The sequence below is a fragment of the Micromesistius poutassou genome (assembly GCF_964030765.1).
Source record: "Micromesistius poutassou genome assembly, chromosome: 8".
In the NCBI taxonomy this organism is placed as follows: domain Eukaryota; kingdom Metazoa; phylum Chordata; class Actinopteri; order Gadiformes; family Gadidae; genus Micromesistius; species Micromesistius poutassou.
Genome location: NC_140278.1, coordinates 7,404,734 through 7,422,122, shown reverse-complemented (window position 1 = coordinate 7,422,122; position 17,389 = coordinate 7,404,734). Strand labels below are relative to the sequence as shown.

Genomic DNA, 17,389 nt, shown 5'->3' with positions numbered 1-17,389 from the left:
AGACACGATCGCTTTTTGTGTTTATTATATTATCAGGTTTACGTGAACATGTGATCATCGCCACACATTGGACCAAACCTTTGTGCATTTCATGGGGGGCAAGTGTATGACGGACCAAACCAATGCAATTGAAAAGGAGGCGTGCATGTTTTGGACATATGTAATGATTTTGCATTTGTTTTTGCCGGTATTTATTTCTTGAATGTTGACACCAGAATTGAAACCCCCGATTACATATGTACGCGCTTTAAGTCAAACAAAACCGACTTAGAAACAGTACTTTCAAACATTGTGAGGCGTACCACAAGGCGAAACTCGGTGAAAGTTCATTGAAGACATGGCTGCATGTTTATCTTCTCTCGGTAAAAAGATGTTAATACCTCAACGATGGATCCTGCAAGCCAGGGTAAGACTATACATTTACTTACGATTTAGTTATTTATGAGCATGCGTCTACCAAATGCGACTTGCAATGAATCCAGAGACGGACCAATAATGAGCAGGTAGGGGTTAGACAGTGAATAAAGAGACAGGTCCTTAATGAGCAGGTAGGGTTAAGTGAATACAAAAACTTCACTGTGTAACCCCTACATGCCCCTTAAGGACCTGTCTCTGTAACAGAAACAGGTCCTTAAAGGGCAAATAGGGATTAGACAGTGAAAAAATAGACCGATCATTATGTAGCAGGTAAGGGTTAGACGGTGACAACTGAGACATGTCATAACTGGAATGTGTGTCAGGGGTAGGTTCACATCATTGGGTAAATGGACTGACAGACCAATGCATTTGATTGGACAGACCGACGTTGGTTAAACATTGTCTCTCTGCTGTTGTTGCAGCCCTGGAGCCGGGCTCTGAGCCAGAAGGATGGAGGGCGCTTCCCTCCCTGTGAAGGAGCCATGTTGCTTCCTGGGAGCTTCAACAACAAGGTGGCCTTGATCACCGGGGGAGGCACCGGTCTGGGCCGCGCCATGACCACCACTCTGTCAGGCCTCGGAGCACAATGCTTTATCGCCAGCAGGTGAGCAGGGACTGTAACTATCAAGTTCAAGTTCATTTATTCGTCTCCCTTGGGAGACGGGGTACTGCTGCATATACATACATGTATGGAGCCAGTATCCTGTCATAATTCAAACCTGAAAAAAAAAGTTTCAAAGGCTTGTAAGTCTGTGTTTGAAAACTCAACACCTTGTAAAAAAGGTTTTGCAACACTGAATAAAGAGATTATAGCCTGAAATAAAATGTCAAACATCTGCAAACATGATTTTGTGTTCTATTTTATCTTCTTCATCATTTTCACCAACACATTTTCAAAGCTAAAAAATTTTCACAAACATATTTTCAAAGTTTAAAAATTTTCACCAGCGCATTTGCAGAGTTTCAAATCTGACACTGTTCTAACAGTGTATTACTTTGTTTCCCGGTTTCGAAACCTTGTAAATGGGATTCTGCAAACAGGTGTTCATACATTGAGAAATACGTTTTGAAAGGTTGAATATTTATTTTTAAAAACTTGTAAAGGTGTAAATTTACACCATTGCAATGTATTTTTTCAGAACTTACTTTTCAGCACTGACTTTTCAGAGATTTGACTGCACGGGCGCAAGCTTGTGAGTCACGTGACTATTGACAGTGTTCTGTCGCTGTTTCGTTTTGAAACTCCTTTAGAGTCAAAGGTCTGAAAACGTGGTTCTGAAAAAAGGAAAAAAAACACGTTCCTGGGGGCGGGACCATCTTGCTCTAAACCTATTGGTTGATGTCTGCTGAGGTACAGTCCAATCACATGCGCCGTTGACCGGTGTTTCAGTTCAAATGGTGACCGTGTTAACTGGTGACCATCCGCCGAATGCGTCGCTTGTTGCTGTTGTTGTAGCTGTCCTTGCGAATGCCTCTTCGATTTGTTAACAATAAAATGTCAAAAACATACCCATCTCATTCGTATTTGGAGTCTAATTGGAAGAAAACGTGTCACGTAGAACCATTTTGAGCCAAAATAAATGGAAAATTAATGGGTTTTTTTAATAATAAATATGGGATTCAAACTCATATCATTGCGGGGGAAAAACATTTCAAGTTGAGATTCCAACCCATTGTGCCATTGAGCCACAGAGAGCTCATCACCTGCAGTACTAAAAAACACAACTAGTCTTCTTCCTAAAAGCAGGAGGCAGCCAGATCAACTTGTGACCCGACTGTCCATGTTATTATAGACCATGGTATTTGTCTCGTTTCCAAAAAGAAGAGGCCAGTTATTCAAAACCTAATGTTGTGTTTCCCTCGACTGCCCTACAACCCAGCTAAAAACACTGTCATGCACTCTTTCGCTATCATTTCGGTCGCCTGATGTGGTGTAGTCTCTAAGCAAAGCAGCAAGCTCGAGAATCAATGTGAAGGCAGTATCACTCTGAGGCACAACATTTATTCAGATCAACAAAGCATACATACAGGTTGTTCAAGGGATCATAACGCCATTTTAGCTTTGAAAATGTGTTGGTGAAAATGATGAAGAAGATAAAATAGAATATAAAATCATGTTTGCAGATGTTTGACATTTTTTTTCAGGCTATAATCTCCTTTTTCAGTGTTGCAAAACCTTTTTTACAAGGTGTTGAGTTTTCAAACACAGACTTTGAAACTTTTTTTTTCAGGTTTGAATTATGACAGGATACTGGCTCCATATACATGGAACATACAGAGACATCTGCATATGCATAAAGGGTAACCAGATAGGGACCAGAGTGCAAGAAGATCTGAGTTGTGCAATTTTCCCTACCTACTAGTCAAAAGTACAGTGCTAGTACACATTTAAAGTGCAGTGCACAATAAAGTGCTGGTGCATATTCGAGTGCTAGTACAGATTAGGTTAAAAGTACAGTTCTAGTACACATTTAAAGTACAGCGCACAATAAAGTGCTGGTGGACAATGGACAATGTATGACTGTAACTATGGACTATATATGAATGTGTAACTACCGTATTCCTACTCTATGTGGCCTGGTCTGTATTTCAGGAAGCTGGATGTCTTGCAGAAGACAGCAGAAGAGATCACCTCTCAAACAGGAAACAAGGTGTTGTTCTGCTTTGTCTCCTGTGTTCATGTCGAATGTCCATTGCAATAAGCGGTGGCTTGTAGGTCTGCTCTGTCCTCCTGACCCCGACCCTCCCCACAGGTCCAGGCTATCCAGTGTGATGTTCGGGACCCTGCGGCTGTTGCTGTTTGTGTGGACAAGCTGGTGGAGCTCGCTGGCCTCCCAGATGTACGAACTGGTCCCATCTAATCTTCTCTATTCTGATCTGGTTTGTTTTAATCTGGTTAATTTGGGTTCAGATTCAATCTGATCTGGTCCTCTGTCTCCATTGATTCTGGTTTAATCTGAACAGTTTTAATCTGGTTGTATCTATTCTATGTATATATAAATTACAACTTCAGCTTTTCTTGATCTAATAACAGAGTTATTAGATCAGTTTGAGTCAATGACATCAAAGTTTTGTCCAATGACATCAGTGTTGATCTGAGGTTCACCTCGGTTCTCGTGTGTGCTTCCAGGTGATCATAAACAACGCAGCGGGGAACTTTGTGTCTCCATCTGAGCGTCTGTCAGCCAACGCGTGGAGGACCATCACCGACATCGTCCTCAACGGGACCGCCTACGTCACCCTGGAGGTGGGCAAGCGGCTCATCCAGGAAGGCAAAGGTCTGGACGTTTTACCGTGTGTGTCTGTGTCTGTGTCTGTGTCTGTCTGTCTGTCTGTCTGTCTGACTGACTGACTGACTGACTGACTGACAATATGAAGTGTGTGTGTCTGAGAACATGAATTATGTGTGTGTGTATAGGAGCAGCTTTCCTGGCCATCACTACCATCTATGCAGAGTCGGGTTCAGGTTTTGTGGTTCCAAGCGCAGCTGCGAAGTCTGGAGTTGAAACACTCTGCAAGTGAGTCGTTTGGTTAACCAGATTATTAAAACCATACTTGTACCTGTATAATTACTTTAAACCAGTGTAACCAATATAATCCAGTGTAATAAGTATATACCAGAGTAACCATTATAAGCCAGTGTAACCAGTATAAACCGTATTTACCATATAATCAGTATACACCAGTGGAACCAGTATTAACCAGTGGAATCAGTATGAATCAGTGTAACCAATATAAACCAGAGTAACCAGTATAAACCTGTACAAGCCTTTGTAAACGTTCAAACAAGAGTATCCAGTATTAATCAGTTAAAACAAGTTCTAACCAGTATAAATCAGTATATACCAGTGCAAGCAGTTTAAACCAGTGTTATCAGTATAAACTGATGTAATGCTGTGTAATCAGTATTAACAAGTATACACCAGTGTAACCAGTATAAACCCATAAAAGACATTATAATTTGTATTTAACCACTATTAACCAGAGTTACTACTATAACCAGTATAGGCCAGTATAAACCAGTGTAGCTAGTTAACGCCAGTGTAGCCATTATATATCAGTGTTACCAGTATAACTGTGTTTCAGGTCACTGGCTGCTGAGTGGGGGCGGTACGGGATGAGGTTTAACGTCATCCAGCCTGGACCAATCAGAACTAAGGTAGTGCTCAGACTTAACCAATCACAACTACGGTACAGCTCAGCCATAACCAATCACAACTATGGTACAGCGCAGACCTCACCAATCACAGACTAGGAACATAAAGAATACTGCTGACACTACAGCTACTTGGCAGCTACAGCTAGAATGGGCTACCAGCTTTGATATAATTGAAACATATAGAATATTGGTGTGTTCGCATAGGCTGTTCGGACATCAACCAGCAGTGGAAAGGATGCATGTTCTTGTCTTGGCAACAAGTTAATACAAACATTGTTTGGAATGTTCACAAAAAGGAGGATTATATAAGCAGGGCCAATTCAAGTTCTTCTGCTTTTGTAGTAGATATAAGTTTGTATTGTGTAACTTATTTCTATGTATATTGAATCATGTTTCTTTTCATGGTTCCAGGGTGCATTCAGCCGTTTGGACCCTACAGGGCAGTTTGAGAAATCGATGCTGGGTCGAATCCCAGCAGGCCGACTGGGGACCCCCGGCGAGATCGCTAACCTGGCAGCTTACCTCGTCAGCGACTATGCTAGCTGGGTATCTGGAGCGGTGCGTGGGGGGGGGGGTTACCATTGTTAACATGATCATCTTTATGATATGATAGATATGTCCATCTATGCTGTGTGTATGTGCTCTGCAGAATATAGTTAAATGAAGCGTGCATGTGCGTTTTCCTCTCAGGTCATCCGGATGGACGGAGGAGAGTATGTCTCCATGGCCGGAGAGTTTAACGAACTGCAGAGGGTCAGTCTTTCTGAATCTGAATCATCCAACCCCAATCCTCTCCACCCTGACACCATTTCACCCTGACACCATTTCACCCTAACTCTAAACCATCTAACTGTGTTTGGGTGTTTTTGTAGGTGACTCCAGAACAGTGGGCTGTGATGGAAGCCATGATCAGGAAAACCAAAGGATCTTCTTGATACCTGAAGCCTAGACCTCCGGATATATGTGGGTACACCCAGGTGTGGAGTTGGAACAGACCAGGATTGTGTTGGTTGTCAATGAACAACTGATCATGTATTTGTATTCCATGAATGACTAGTCATGTCTAATTGGCCTTGTCCGTAACTGAACTATGTATGTATGTTAATAAATAAAGACCAAACTGATGTACTACTGCTGTACCCATACAATCTTCCTTTCTTGCTAAATCATATAGAATATCTTTGCCAGCTGATGGCAGCAAAGCCTGATAAAGGCCTGCAAATACATTTTTAATTAAAAAATATAATAATGATAATCGTAAAAAGTAGTAGTTTTACTAAACGGTAGTATGGTGTAGGTGCATATATACAAAAATACTCAAAACAAAGTGTGGTAACACTTTATAATAAGGTGCCATAATAAATAGCAAACAAACTATATGTTAATATAAAAGTTAATGACATTATTATTTAACTAATTGTTATTAAACTGTGCTTCTGCCTATCCCAATATGAACCACTCCTCATAGGACCCTTACAATAAAGTTGGTTAAGGGTTAGTATATTAGTAATATATAGCTATCAGCGTGGGGCCCACGCTAATGTATCATGCATCGTCTGAATACAATTAGCATCCACTTGGAAGCATCAAAGAGGCAATGCCGTAAGTTGTTTAACTGTTAGAGGACATGTTTAGGATGATTTATTATGGTAGATTTAGTTAAAAAAACTATGTTTGATGTGTGGATTAAAACGGTTTGGATACAACTATGCACAATGTGATGTTTAGTCACATAAATGGACACACAATATTTTTGTATTCTTTTATTTGCAGTTTTCACCGTCTGTTGATGAGGAAGTGTGACAGTAAAAGGTCAAGCTTGCTACGACTCTCTTCATTGGCTACGGTTTAACTTGGTGTTAAGTAAGAGTTACAACACACTGCACGAGAACACTACAATTTCAACTCATAGCACTGTTGTGAACACACATTTTTATGTACCATCCATAATGTAGGTTTTCTTTATGATTTGCTCCTTGCAGCCCGTGGCCCTTTTGAAGTGATAAGATACAAGAAGATCCTGAAAGCATACAATCGGGTCTTGAAATTGTCGTCTGTCGTGTTGTTTTTTTCAAGTGTGGTTAACAAATATTGCCTGTCTCTCACTCTGTCTTTCTCTTTCTCATGCTCTCTCCCTCCCTCTCTTTTTCTCACACTCTTTGTCACACTGTCTCTCTCGCTCTCTCCCTCCCTCACTTTCTTGTGCTCTGTCTCTCTCACTCTCTTTCTCTTTTTCTCACACTCTGGTTGAACGCCCTCTCTCTTTCTCTGTTTATTTGATATACCATTTTATACATTCTGTTGTTATTCTAGTTTGATCATCTTTTTTGATCAGTTTAACCATCAGTAGCTGTGTTTACATGGACACTTCTGATCCGCTTAGAAGTGAAGAACAGCTCAATCGGAATAAAAAATGATCATATATCCTACGCCTCAATCGGAATAGGCTACAATTCTCTGATCGGAATACAATTCAATGCGGAATAGAAGAGGTGGTGTAGCAGGGACGTCGTTAGGCCTATTTTGGGGGGGCTAAGCCCCCCCCAAGATGTTCAAAAGCCCCCCCTACAAAACTATTGTTTTTTGTTGTTTTTTTGTTAAGGAAATCGTAACATGCCTGCACTTAACATAATAAGCCAGACTATGAGTTGAAATAAATACTAATACTATTAGAAGTGGTATTTAATTTGGATTAAAATTGTTTCCAAGAGCACTGGCGGGAGGGGCTAGGGGTGAGGGGTCATTTAACATTACATTTTCTCAAGGGTCGGGTTGGCAACTTGGCACTCGGCAGAGTTAAGAAATAAGAGGAGACAAAAGAGGATTTGCAGATCACAGAGTGAAATTGTAAGTAGGTTATATTGTGAAATTGCCTGAAGTCTACTTAAGGAAAGAAAAGGCTATATCATATATATATCGTAGCTTTCTATGATATAGCCTTTTTCCTCTCCTCTTTCGCCGGCGTGTGCACGAGGGTGTTTGTGTGTGTGTGCGTGTGTGTGCACTCGTGCGTGTGTTTGCATCTCCCCCTTCCTCCTGGTATAGATGCTCTGCTATACTCTCTACTGTAATAAATGATGAATTGAAGAACCACTTTAAAGATGTGACGAAAAAACGTTGGCGCGCGCTATGCACGCATATTTCGGACACTGCTAGGGGCTAAGCCCCCCCAGCCTCTAAATCCTAGTGACGTCCCTGTGGTGTAGTCCACTATAATCGACATGTATACACTTATTCCGATTGGTTTAGGGTGGGTGCGGGTAATTTAAGAGAGATGGCATCAGCAGCTGCAGTAGGCCTAGTTCGCAATTGGTCCATCTGTAGGGCCTACTTTTATGCAACCCGAACTTGACCACTGTCAGGATTCACGTCTGTGTATCACTCTGCAAGTAGTCCGGTAACTTATCAAACCCAGCGGATTTGGTTGCTTAGCGACGTCAACGTCTTTGGCGTTTGACTATTTCTCTGCTGATCAACACTATGAATGGTAACAAATAAATTGTCAAAAGTTATTTTTTCGTTTCGGCAAGTAGCCGTGTAATAATGTAGCCTATAGAACAGTGGCGTCACTAGGCTGTTTTATTCGGGGCTAAAGCGCCGGATCAAATTGAAATAGCCCCGAATCTATTTTTGTTTGAAAAAATAATAATAAAAAAATTATAAAAAAAAGACAATCCAACTTTTTTCCGACCTACCGTAATTTCCCGCATATAGGCCGCATCATGGATAAACCGCAAGCCTTTCATTTATGTATTAAAAAAAGCAGAATTGTGCATAAGCCGCACCCATATAGGCCACACACGTTTCAAATGCGCTAATTATGTAATGACTAGGCATATAAAACCCTTCAGCCAAGTGATCACTGCAAATCGGTGTTAAAGACCAACTAGGCCTACTGCTTGGCACGCATTATTTTTGTGCAGGAGAATGGCGAGAGCACATCAAACGCGCATAGCAGCTATGGACCTGTCTTTCTTTAGGCCTACTGTCTCCGAGTGCGTCGCTGTTTAACACCTGACGAGGTGTTCACCAATGAGCTAGTTTACCATACCGCCAATCTGGAAAAATTAATAAAGACACCGAGGATGCAGGGAGTTCAGCAAGGCTACAGCTGAAGATCAAGGTAAAGCGGTGCTGATTTATTTTTAACGTCAGCATTAGAGGAATTGACGTGTTCCCCGATGGACAAATTTAACTCACAACTGTGTGTTTATGCTGAGACTGCTTTGCTTTTTACTACCTGTCTGTGTGCGCCGTGCGGGCTTTGCGCACCGTCAAGGGAAAGAGGCGGTGGTTGAAAAAAGTATTTCGACAGCTTATTAAGTTCACTCGTTACATTGCTTATAATGGTTTATTCGTTTCCCAGTATTTCATTAATTTAGAAGACAGTTTGGTTCATTTTTGAATTGTAAAAAAAATACAATATTTTTTTGAAGTTGCGAGTTTTTGAAATTATTGGAAGAGAGTCGAGCTGACCTCGCCTGCTGTAGCCTACCGTAGGCCTATATGTAATGTAGCCTACTGTATATTGGGTGGATTGCCCTAATGTGGGACACTGCCTAATGTGGGACACCTAAGCTCCAGTGGGTGTGGCTCTTCCCCAAACAAATGAATGTTAGTGAAACTATGGGAAAACCAAAGCTGTAGTGTCATGTGATCAAAATAATTTAAACTTTGAACTGCTGGCTAGGGCATGGAATGTACCCAAGTCTACTCTCCAGCGCAGGGTAAAAGGTAATGGTCACTCTGAGCACACAATAGGGAGAAAGCCGATCATCAGCAGTGAGGATGAGGTAGAGCTTGGGGAGATGATAGTCACATTAGCAAAACGAGGATTCCCCCTGAGGATGAGTGATACACAGCAACTGGCCTACCAGTTTGCCACCAAGAAAGGAATCAGGGGATTCAGTCAAGTAAAGGAAAAGGCTGGTTACAAATGGTTTAGGGTTTTTTTGAGACGCAACCAGAAACTCAGGATCAGGAAACCCGAGGCTCTCTCAGCCCAAAGACCTGCTGGATTCAACCCCACTGTTGTGAATACGTGGTTCAAAAAATATCAGGACACAATTAACAGACTGGGATTGGAGAATGTTCCAGATCATATCTGGAATTGTGATGAGACTGGGTTCCAAGATCAGTTCCTCTCCACCAGGGTGGTTGCCGAGGCTGGGTCACCTTGTTTTGAGATCACTGCTGGGGAGAAAGGAGAAACCTCAACCTGCCTTTCCAGCATCAATGCTGGTGGTGGGTATGGGCCAAACCTGATCAAGAAAATTATTTTCATGCCATCAGAAACTACGGAGAGACCCTTTGAGCCTGCATGCGCAACTCCAAGCCATCCTCCGTGTGATGACAACAACGGGGATGATGATGATTTCTACGATCAAGAAATGTTTGATCTCCCAGAGCACACCCACCCACCCACCCAGCGACCCTCTGCATGGTGCTGTTCAGCCAGCAATCTCTCCTCCTCCACAATCTCCACAGCACCTTCTTCTGTCCGCCATTGTGACCCCACCACCTCTGGCACACAAAGTTGAAGTGGTGACACAGCCAGAGGTCTCCTTCAAATCTCTGATCACCCTTCCGGTCAGAGAACGGCCAACTACCAGCCGCCAGAGGGCAAAGCCTCCGTCATATGATCTTACCAGTGATGACCACTTTTCTTTCATCAAAGAAAAAGCAATAAAAAACAAGCAAAAGCAAAAGCCAGCAAAGAAAACAATCAAGCAATCCACAGCAAAGAAAACACTCAAGAAAGTCTGTCAAATCAACCAGGATCTGTGTAATGTCTGCCAGCATGCTTATGGCGACTCAAATGACCCCAAGTCGACAGAGGAGTGGGTTTCTTGTGTAGTCTGTTCCCATTGGTTTCATGAAAGCTGTGCAGAGGACAATGGGGTGATTGATGACGACAATGCCTTTACATGTAAAGGTTGCCTGTTCCCAGAAATGTAGCGACTTATTAACTTCTGCGGGCCATTTGTTATCTGCTGTTTTTATCTGCTGTTTGTTATATTATAATAGGCCTATGCAACATTTTTACATTTTTATATATTTATATATAAAAAATGTAATATATTTATAACATTTTTATATATTTACCTTTAAATATACTTCATGAGTTCATAATAAATGCATCAAAACCATCATATTGTTTTATTTGCTTGCTGATGCTCAATTTTCCAACGTTCATCATAGGCTAAACCTGTTTTTTTTTAATGGGAACAACATTGCAAATGATAAAATGACTGAACATTAAAATAACCTACAGAATTACTTATTGAGGAAGTTTAACTATCATTCATGAATGAAGGTGCACCATGGTTTAGACCTTTTAACATAGACTTTACAGTGTCCCACACTAGGCAAATGACTGTCCCACATTAGGAAGCTGCACATTTTCTCAGACAGTTTGGCACTAAGAGCACTGATATCTATATCATTTATTTTATGAATGTGTTATTTGCATTTTCTCTTTTGATTTGATTAGGACACCCCCTGAGGGTTTCAAAAAGGTATTGGATGTGGATTTAATGTGTTGCCTTCACATCGTAATATTCTACAGAACTCTGAAAAGCAAAAAATGTCCCACATTAGGGCAATCCAACCTTGGTGAAACACAACACTGCCAATGTGGCAGTTCCATGCGCAACGGGGATTTATAGGCCTACAGTGGCGGAGAATGCGTCAGGAGCTGAATCATCACTACGGTAGAGCTAAGAAGGTTCTACGAGCGCTTCAGACCAACCTTACCAACAAACGATACAAACAAAACCAACAAAATACATTAAAATGCCAAATAGTGATAACACTATTCTATACTATTATCAGTGTTAGTGATAACACTAGTCCATTAAGTCGCCGCCGGTCCAGATGTGTCAGGTGTGCGCGAGAGACAGAACATTCGCTTACCACTTTTGGAAATGCCATATATAGGCCTACAGTACGCTCGGATCGCATGATAGGAATAGATCTATTCAGATTAGAAATATAATCGGATCAGAAGTGTCCATGTAAACGCGGCTAGTGATCAGTGTTCCAGGAGACCATCAGGTTAACCATCAGTGGTCAGTGTTCCAGTTTAGAAAACAAAAAGCTATTGGAGTTCTTTGAGAGTTCTTTGACTTTATAAATAAAGTATTTTCATCCCCCTTCCCAACAGTGTGTGCTTAGATCATTAATTTCCAGTGTGAGAGACCCACTGTAAAATATTTGCTATTGTTAATAAATGTTAATAATAATAATAATTACAGTTTCAACTTTATTATAAGGGTCCCCCATCCTAATAGTTATGTATTACTAATATATTAATTAAGCTTAACCAACTTCATTATAAGGGTCCCCCATATTGATAGTTATATATTACTAATATATTAATTAAGCTTAACCAACTTTATTATAAGGGGCCCCACGCTGATAGCTATGTATTACTAATATATTAATTAAGCTTAACCAAGTTCAATAACAATTAGTTAAATAATAATATGTCATTAACTTTTATATGAACATATAGTTTGTAAATAAACATTTAAGATTTAAATGATGTAAGAAATAACTTAATTAGTGCCAAAAAGACATTTAGTTAACTATTAACAAATATGAATACAATATTAGTTAATAGATTGTTTTCTATTTGTTAAAACATTAACATACAGATTGTATGCAAACAACTAATATTTAATTAATGATGAAAAAACTATTAACTTGTGCCAAATAGATATTTTAGTAACAATTAACAAATATTAACAAAGGGTTAGGTAATGACTAGTCTACTATTTATTATGGCACCTTATTATAAAGTGTTACCCAAAGTGTTTTTTTTCTCTTTATACATTTGCCACTAACCCTGATATTATCCTTGACTATGGTGAATCCAGTGTCTTCATGGTCCTGGGGAGGTGGTGATGTGGGTGCTGTTATTTTTCCAGTTGAGGTGGTGCTATGGGTCCCAGGGGAGTGGTGTTAAAGGTGGGGGTATTATTCCTGAGGTCATGGTGCATTGGGTCTGGGGAGGTGGGGTTAGTGGTCCAGGTAGGGTGTTGTTATGGGTGCTTCTATAGGTCCTGGGGAAGAGGTGTTATGGGTGGTGTTCTTGGTCCCGGTGTGGTAGGGTTATGGGTGGTGTTCTTGGTCCAGGTGTGGTGGTGTTATGGGTGGTGTTCTTGGTCCAGGTTGGGTGGTGTTATATTGGGTGATGTTCTTGGACCAGCCCCGTCGGGGTTGTCTGAGGTGCTATTGGTCCAGGTTAGGTGATGTTATAGGTGGTGTTCTTGGTACCGGTGGTGGTGTTATGGGTGGTGTTCTTGGTCCCGGTGCTGTGGTCTGAGGTGCTATTGTTCCTGGAGGTTGCAGCGTACTATCAGAGTGTGGACCAGCTTTTGCAGAAACTCGGCTCTCATCTTACCGGTCAGCAGAACGTCCTCGTGGTTTACCATTTCCTCCCTGCTGTAGTCCAGAGAAACCTGCAGCAGAACCACACGTACACAATACTGTCTATAGCAGAACTACACATACTGTCTTTAGTAGAACCACACACACACACACACAATACTGTCTATAGCAGAACTACACATACTGTCTTTAGTAGAACCACATACACACAATACTGTCTATAGCAGAACTACACATACTGTCTTTAGTAGAACCACATACACACAATACTGTCTATAGCAGAACCCCTCATTATGTGGACGTTTACAAGAGCAAGGTTGTGAATTTTGCACCAGGGTTAGCACCCTACACTCGAGATGAATAACATGGGATCTTCAGTGACCAGCGACCATTATCAGAGATGTACATACCTTATTGGTTATCAGAGAAAGGCCAAACACTCGAATACCACAGTGCTTGGCTACAGTCACCTCTGGAACTGTGCTCATACCTGATGAAGAAATAGCATAACACTTCAATTAAGGCTCTATATATCATGTAAAGAGGCACTGCCTAAGTGTCTAAATGTTGGACAGGTATCATGGGCAGGTGGGAGGCCCTGGTGGGTGTAGACCAGGACTTTGACGCCAGGGTAATAGTTAGGGTTGTCATTGTGAGATGTCATATATCTCACCAGCATGATGTAGTGTAATGGTGTGATGTCATATTTTACAAACATGTTGTCATTTTGTGTTCTCTGTCCAACCCGTCATTGGGTTACGTCATATGCTGAGCAGCATGATGTCATTATGTGATGTCATAGCTCACCGACAGCGTCGCAGCCCAGGACCTGCAGCATGCGGGCCTCAGCGATGGTCTCAAAGTTTGGCCCGCTCACCATGCAGTACACGCCCTCCCTGACAAAGTCACTACAGCCCAGCTCAGAGCTGATGTTCAGGGCCAACCGGCGCAGATCTTTACTGTAGGCGTCGGACATGCAGGGGAATCGGACCCCAAACCTAACAAAAGAAAAAACAATTGTCACCGCTGGCTGAATCCATCCACCTACCTGTCTAGCTTTTTGTTATCCATTATATCCATCCATCCATCTATCTCTCTATCCATTAGTTGTCCATTCTATCCATTCATCCATATTTATGTCTATCCATTCTTCATCCGTTCTATCCATCCTCCCATCTACCGGTCTATCCATTCAACATCCATCATTCATCTCTCTATCCTATCTAATGATCCATCTATCCAATCAAAGCTTATCTATCTATCCATCCATGCCTCTTTCTGTGAAAAAACATGTTTTTCTAATAATCTCCCCCACATCAGAGGACGTTTTTAGGGTTGATAATGATTAGGATTATTGTTTTATATGTTTATTATTATTAGTATGATTTCATGGTATGTACCGTTCATCGTTCGGCCCGCAGAGAGGGTGTTGTCCAGCGAAGCCAGGCAGGTTAATGTGGTCTTTGATTACCATGATGTCTCCAACTTTATAGTCTTGACAGATGCCTCCAGAGGCGTTGGTCACCACCAGGGTCTCCACACCCAGCAGCTTGAAGATCCGCACTGGGAAGGTCACCTGGAGAATGACATCAGATACACATACCTGTGATGTCATCTGGTGCATTAAGTTTAGATACACAACACTGTGATGTCACCAGAGACACTGTGATTTCACCTGGAGAATGACATCAGATACACAACACTGTGATGATACCTGAAGCATGAGATCAGATACACATCACTGTGATGTCATCTGATGCATTAAGTTTAGATACACAACACTGTGATGTCACCAGAGACAATGTGATGTCACCTGGAGCAGGTGAGAGAGACAGAAGAAGACATTACCTTACACAGAGAGTAGCCTTCATAGAGATGAACCCGCCCCTGCATAAAAACACAGGACTGGTCCTTTATGGTCCCAAATACCAGACAGCCCTCATGGCCCGGTACTGCAACACAGAAGAAATCCTCTGATAAACATGCATATTTTAGACCTACAGTACTCATACTATCACTGTGTACAGTATTAATAAGGTACAAATATACCATAGACGCCAATAAATATATGAAGGAGGACAGTACAAGTTCATAGATGAAGGGTGAATACACAGGTATTTTACATTGATCCTTCAATACAGGATGCAGTTTTACCTGCGGTCTTAGATGGATTTGTATCCTGCCTGTAATAAGCTGTACATGTATCCTACCTGTGCAGGTAAAATACCTGTACTCACTTGTACATTTACTCTATATGTACTCAGCTGTACGGTTATATAACCGGTACTTACCTCTACAAATATCTTACCTATAATCAAATGTACAAAAAGGATATCTGTACCGGTATCTTACTTGTACTGACGGGGAAGTTGGGGATGTCCTCATAGCGGAAGGACTGCCTGTTGGTCACAGAATTAGCCAGCAGGCCCAGACCAGAGCCACAGATCACTGCGATTTTAGGACGGTGGCTGGTTTGGTTCAATAGCCACTCTGTCGTTAGCTTGTAGTCCTCAAAGGAACAGCAATTCGAACTGAAACACAAAACCCATGAAGCCCGATTTCAAAAAATTAGCCCCCATATTCTATTGAGAAAACAGCGGTTCGCAATGTTTTGCCATGCCATACACACCCCTTAAGGACCCCCTAAAATAACTACAGATCTTTTGTATTACAATTTTTGGAAGTGGTCTAGTTTGCAACCTGAATTCAACCCATTGAACAATATATAAATAATATATTACAACATACTATATTATCCTTGCAATACTTTTGTGATTTAATTATTTACTTAGAAAGAAAAATGTCATTCTTTCTTCTCATGATATCCACATCATCTTTGTTTAGGCCTGTCAGGATAAAGCAGCAGTTTCGAAGTGATAATAATACAAAATCGATCATTTTAGTTATAAATACATATATACATATAAACATATATGTAGTTATTTATGAATTATGTTGGAGCTTTAGTAAATATTGCGGTCCTGCGGACAAAAATCTAGTCAAAAGTCGGCCAAAATGGGGGTCAACGGACTCCATTTGAGAATCACTGGTCTAGACTAGACGTAGACAAATAGCTCTGGCCTGGGAACCCTTCCAAACCGGCTTGACCGTGGGAGCTTGTTTCTTTGTGTAATAGTTTGTGTCAATAGTTAAATATTGATTGAAATAGATGCTGGTATGTGTGTTAGCGGATATACCTGTCCATGTTATTTTCTGTCATGTCATTTGTCTGTAATTACTTTTTGTCAGTGTTGTGCAGGTTCACACTTCACATGAACTAGTTCAAAGTTCAGTTCATACAAAAGAAAATGAATTAATTCATGTTCATAGTTCGCCAATTCAGTTTTGAAATATTTCATGTTCACTTCATTAACAGTTTTATTAGAAACCAAAGAAAAACTGTGGGAGTGAGTATTCTGTGCTTATCTTTTAAAATGAATCATCTCCATTACCAGCTGCCTATCACTACAATCTCAAATTGTTGTGGATATTATTTGTACACCTGTTTCATTCATCACAACTAAGGCAGTAACTCTATTTAACAAACATGTAATCTGGACCTAAGCATCAATTCAGAATGTCACAAAATCTGAACTAGTTCAAATTCAAGTTATTTAGTTTAAAATATGTTTAGTTCAGTTCAAAGTTCATAGAACAATGAACTTTTTGAAAATGAACTAGTTCATGCACAACACTGCTTTTTGTTTTTTGCTATCAGGTCTCTCTTGCAAAATAGATGTATAATCTCAACAAGACAAATCTGAGTAAATTAGGTTAAATAAAATAACCAAAATAGCCCTGGATTAATTTCCTTAACAATATGTAAATGTGGAGTACTTCCATCTAATCTTGAGTACCCCTCCAGTTTAAGTATCAATAACATATCAAAGTCTGACTAAATATGTTTCACACCATGAATTGCTTTTATTGATCTCAGAATAATTATTTATTTACGTTTTCTAAGTGCCTAAGAGCTTTTGTATACAATGAGAATTTATCAACTTATATTAACTCTGACGATAAATTACATACACAAAGCATTGTTTTATAATATAACACTGTAAGCTACATGTATATGGGCAAACTGATACACCAACAGAAACAGATAAAGAAACAGACTGTACCATGAGCTTCCTTTGGTATGCATACTTCAACTCCGAAATTCAGGCAGGAGAGGGAAGACTATCACCTTGACAGAGAGCGAGAGAGAGACTATCACCTTGACAGAGAGTGAGAGAGAGACTATCACCTTGACAGAGAGCGAGAGTGAAACTATCACAGAGACAGAGAGAGACCTTCGCCTAGGTAGAGAGCCTATCGCTTAGACAGAGAAAGAGAGAGAGAGAATAACTCATAAATAAAGAGAGAGGGAGACCATGTCATTGGCTTATAGAGAGGCGGTAGATGTGTGTAAACACT

At 40.7% G+C, this 17,389-nt stretch overlaps 2 protein-coding genes across 3 annotated transcripts; one reads left to right on the top strand and one right to left on the bottom strand.

Annotated features, from left to right (window-relative positions):
- Positions 1-100: 100 nt before the first annotated feature.
- Positions 101-6,698, top strand: decr1 (2,4-dienoyl CoA reductase 1, mitochondrial). Of its 2 annotated transcripts, XR_014636767.1 has the most exons (12): positions 101-406; positions 840-1,021; positions 3,011-3,068; positions 3,171-3,257; positions 3,548-3,695; positions 3,836-3,935; positions 4,504-4,576; positions 4,988-5,134; positions 5,267-5,329; positions 5,449-5,539; positions 6,350-6,439; positions 6,559-6,698. XR_014636767.1 is itself a non-coding variant. In XM_084472077.1 (10 exons), exons 1-10 carry the CDS (start codon positions 338-340, stop codon positions 5,509-5,511), a joined length of 990 nt encoding a protein of 329 aa, XP_084328203.1. In that variant the 5' UTR covers positions 101-337; the 3' UTR covers positions 5,512-5,705. The 2 variants fall into 2 exon arrangements, 1 of the variants encoding a protein (XP_084328203.1); XM_084472077.1 differs by lacking the exons at positions 6,350-6,439; positions 6,559-6,698 and having other exon boundaries at positions 5,449-5,705.
- On the bottom strand, positions 6,325-17,287 carry pnp4b (purine nucleoside phosphorylase 4b). Its single transcript, XM_084472078.1, has 7 exons — positions 17,095-17,287; positions 15,323-15,501; positions 14,819-14,922; positions 14,371-14,546; positions 13,778-13,968; positions 13,381-13,460; positions 6,325-13,041 (listed from the first exon to the last, which is right to left on the bottom strand). The coding sequence occupies exons 1-7, from the start codon at positions 17,115-17,117 to the stop codon at positions 12,910-12,912; spliced, it is 885 nt and encodes a 294-aa protein (XP_084328204.1). The 5' UTR covers positions 17,118-17,287; the 3' UTR covers positions 6,325-12,909.
- Between the last annotated feature and the right edge of the window lie 102 nt (positions 17,288-17,389).

Bases quoted from the DNA above. Each gene is read 5' to 3' on its own strand.
- decr1 (XM_084472077.1), top strand. From the start codon at position 338: ATGGCTGCATGTTTATCTTCTCTCGGTAAAAAGATGTTAATACCTCAA. The intron at 3,258-3,547 runs GTACGAACTGGT...GTGTGCTTCCAG, and splicing joins AGCTCGCTGGCCTCCCAGAT to GTGATCATAAACAACGCAGC. The intron at 5,330-5,448 runs GTCAGTCTTTCT...GTGTTTTTGTAG, and splicing joins AGTTTAACGAACTGCAGAGG to GTGACTCCAGAACAGTGGGC.
- pnp4b (XM_084472078.1), bottom strand. From the start codon at position 17,117: ATGCATACCAAAGGAAGCTCATG. The intron at 14,547-14,818 runs GTAATGTCTTCT...GTCATTCTCCAG, and splicing joins AAGGCTACTCTCTGTGTAAG to GTGACCTTCCCAGTGCGGAT. The intron at 13,042-13,380 runs GTATGTACATCT...GTTCTGCTGCAG, and splicing joins TTTCTCTGATAACCAATAAG to GTTTCTCTGGACTACAGCAG.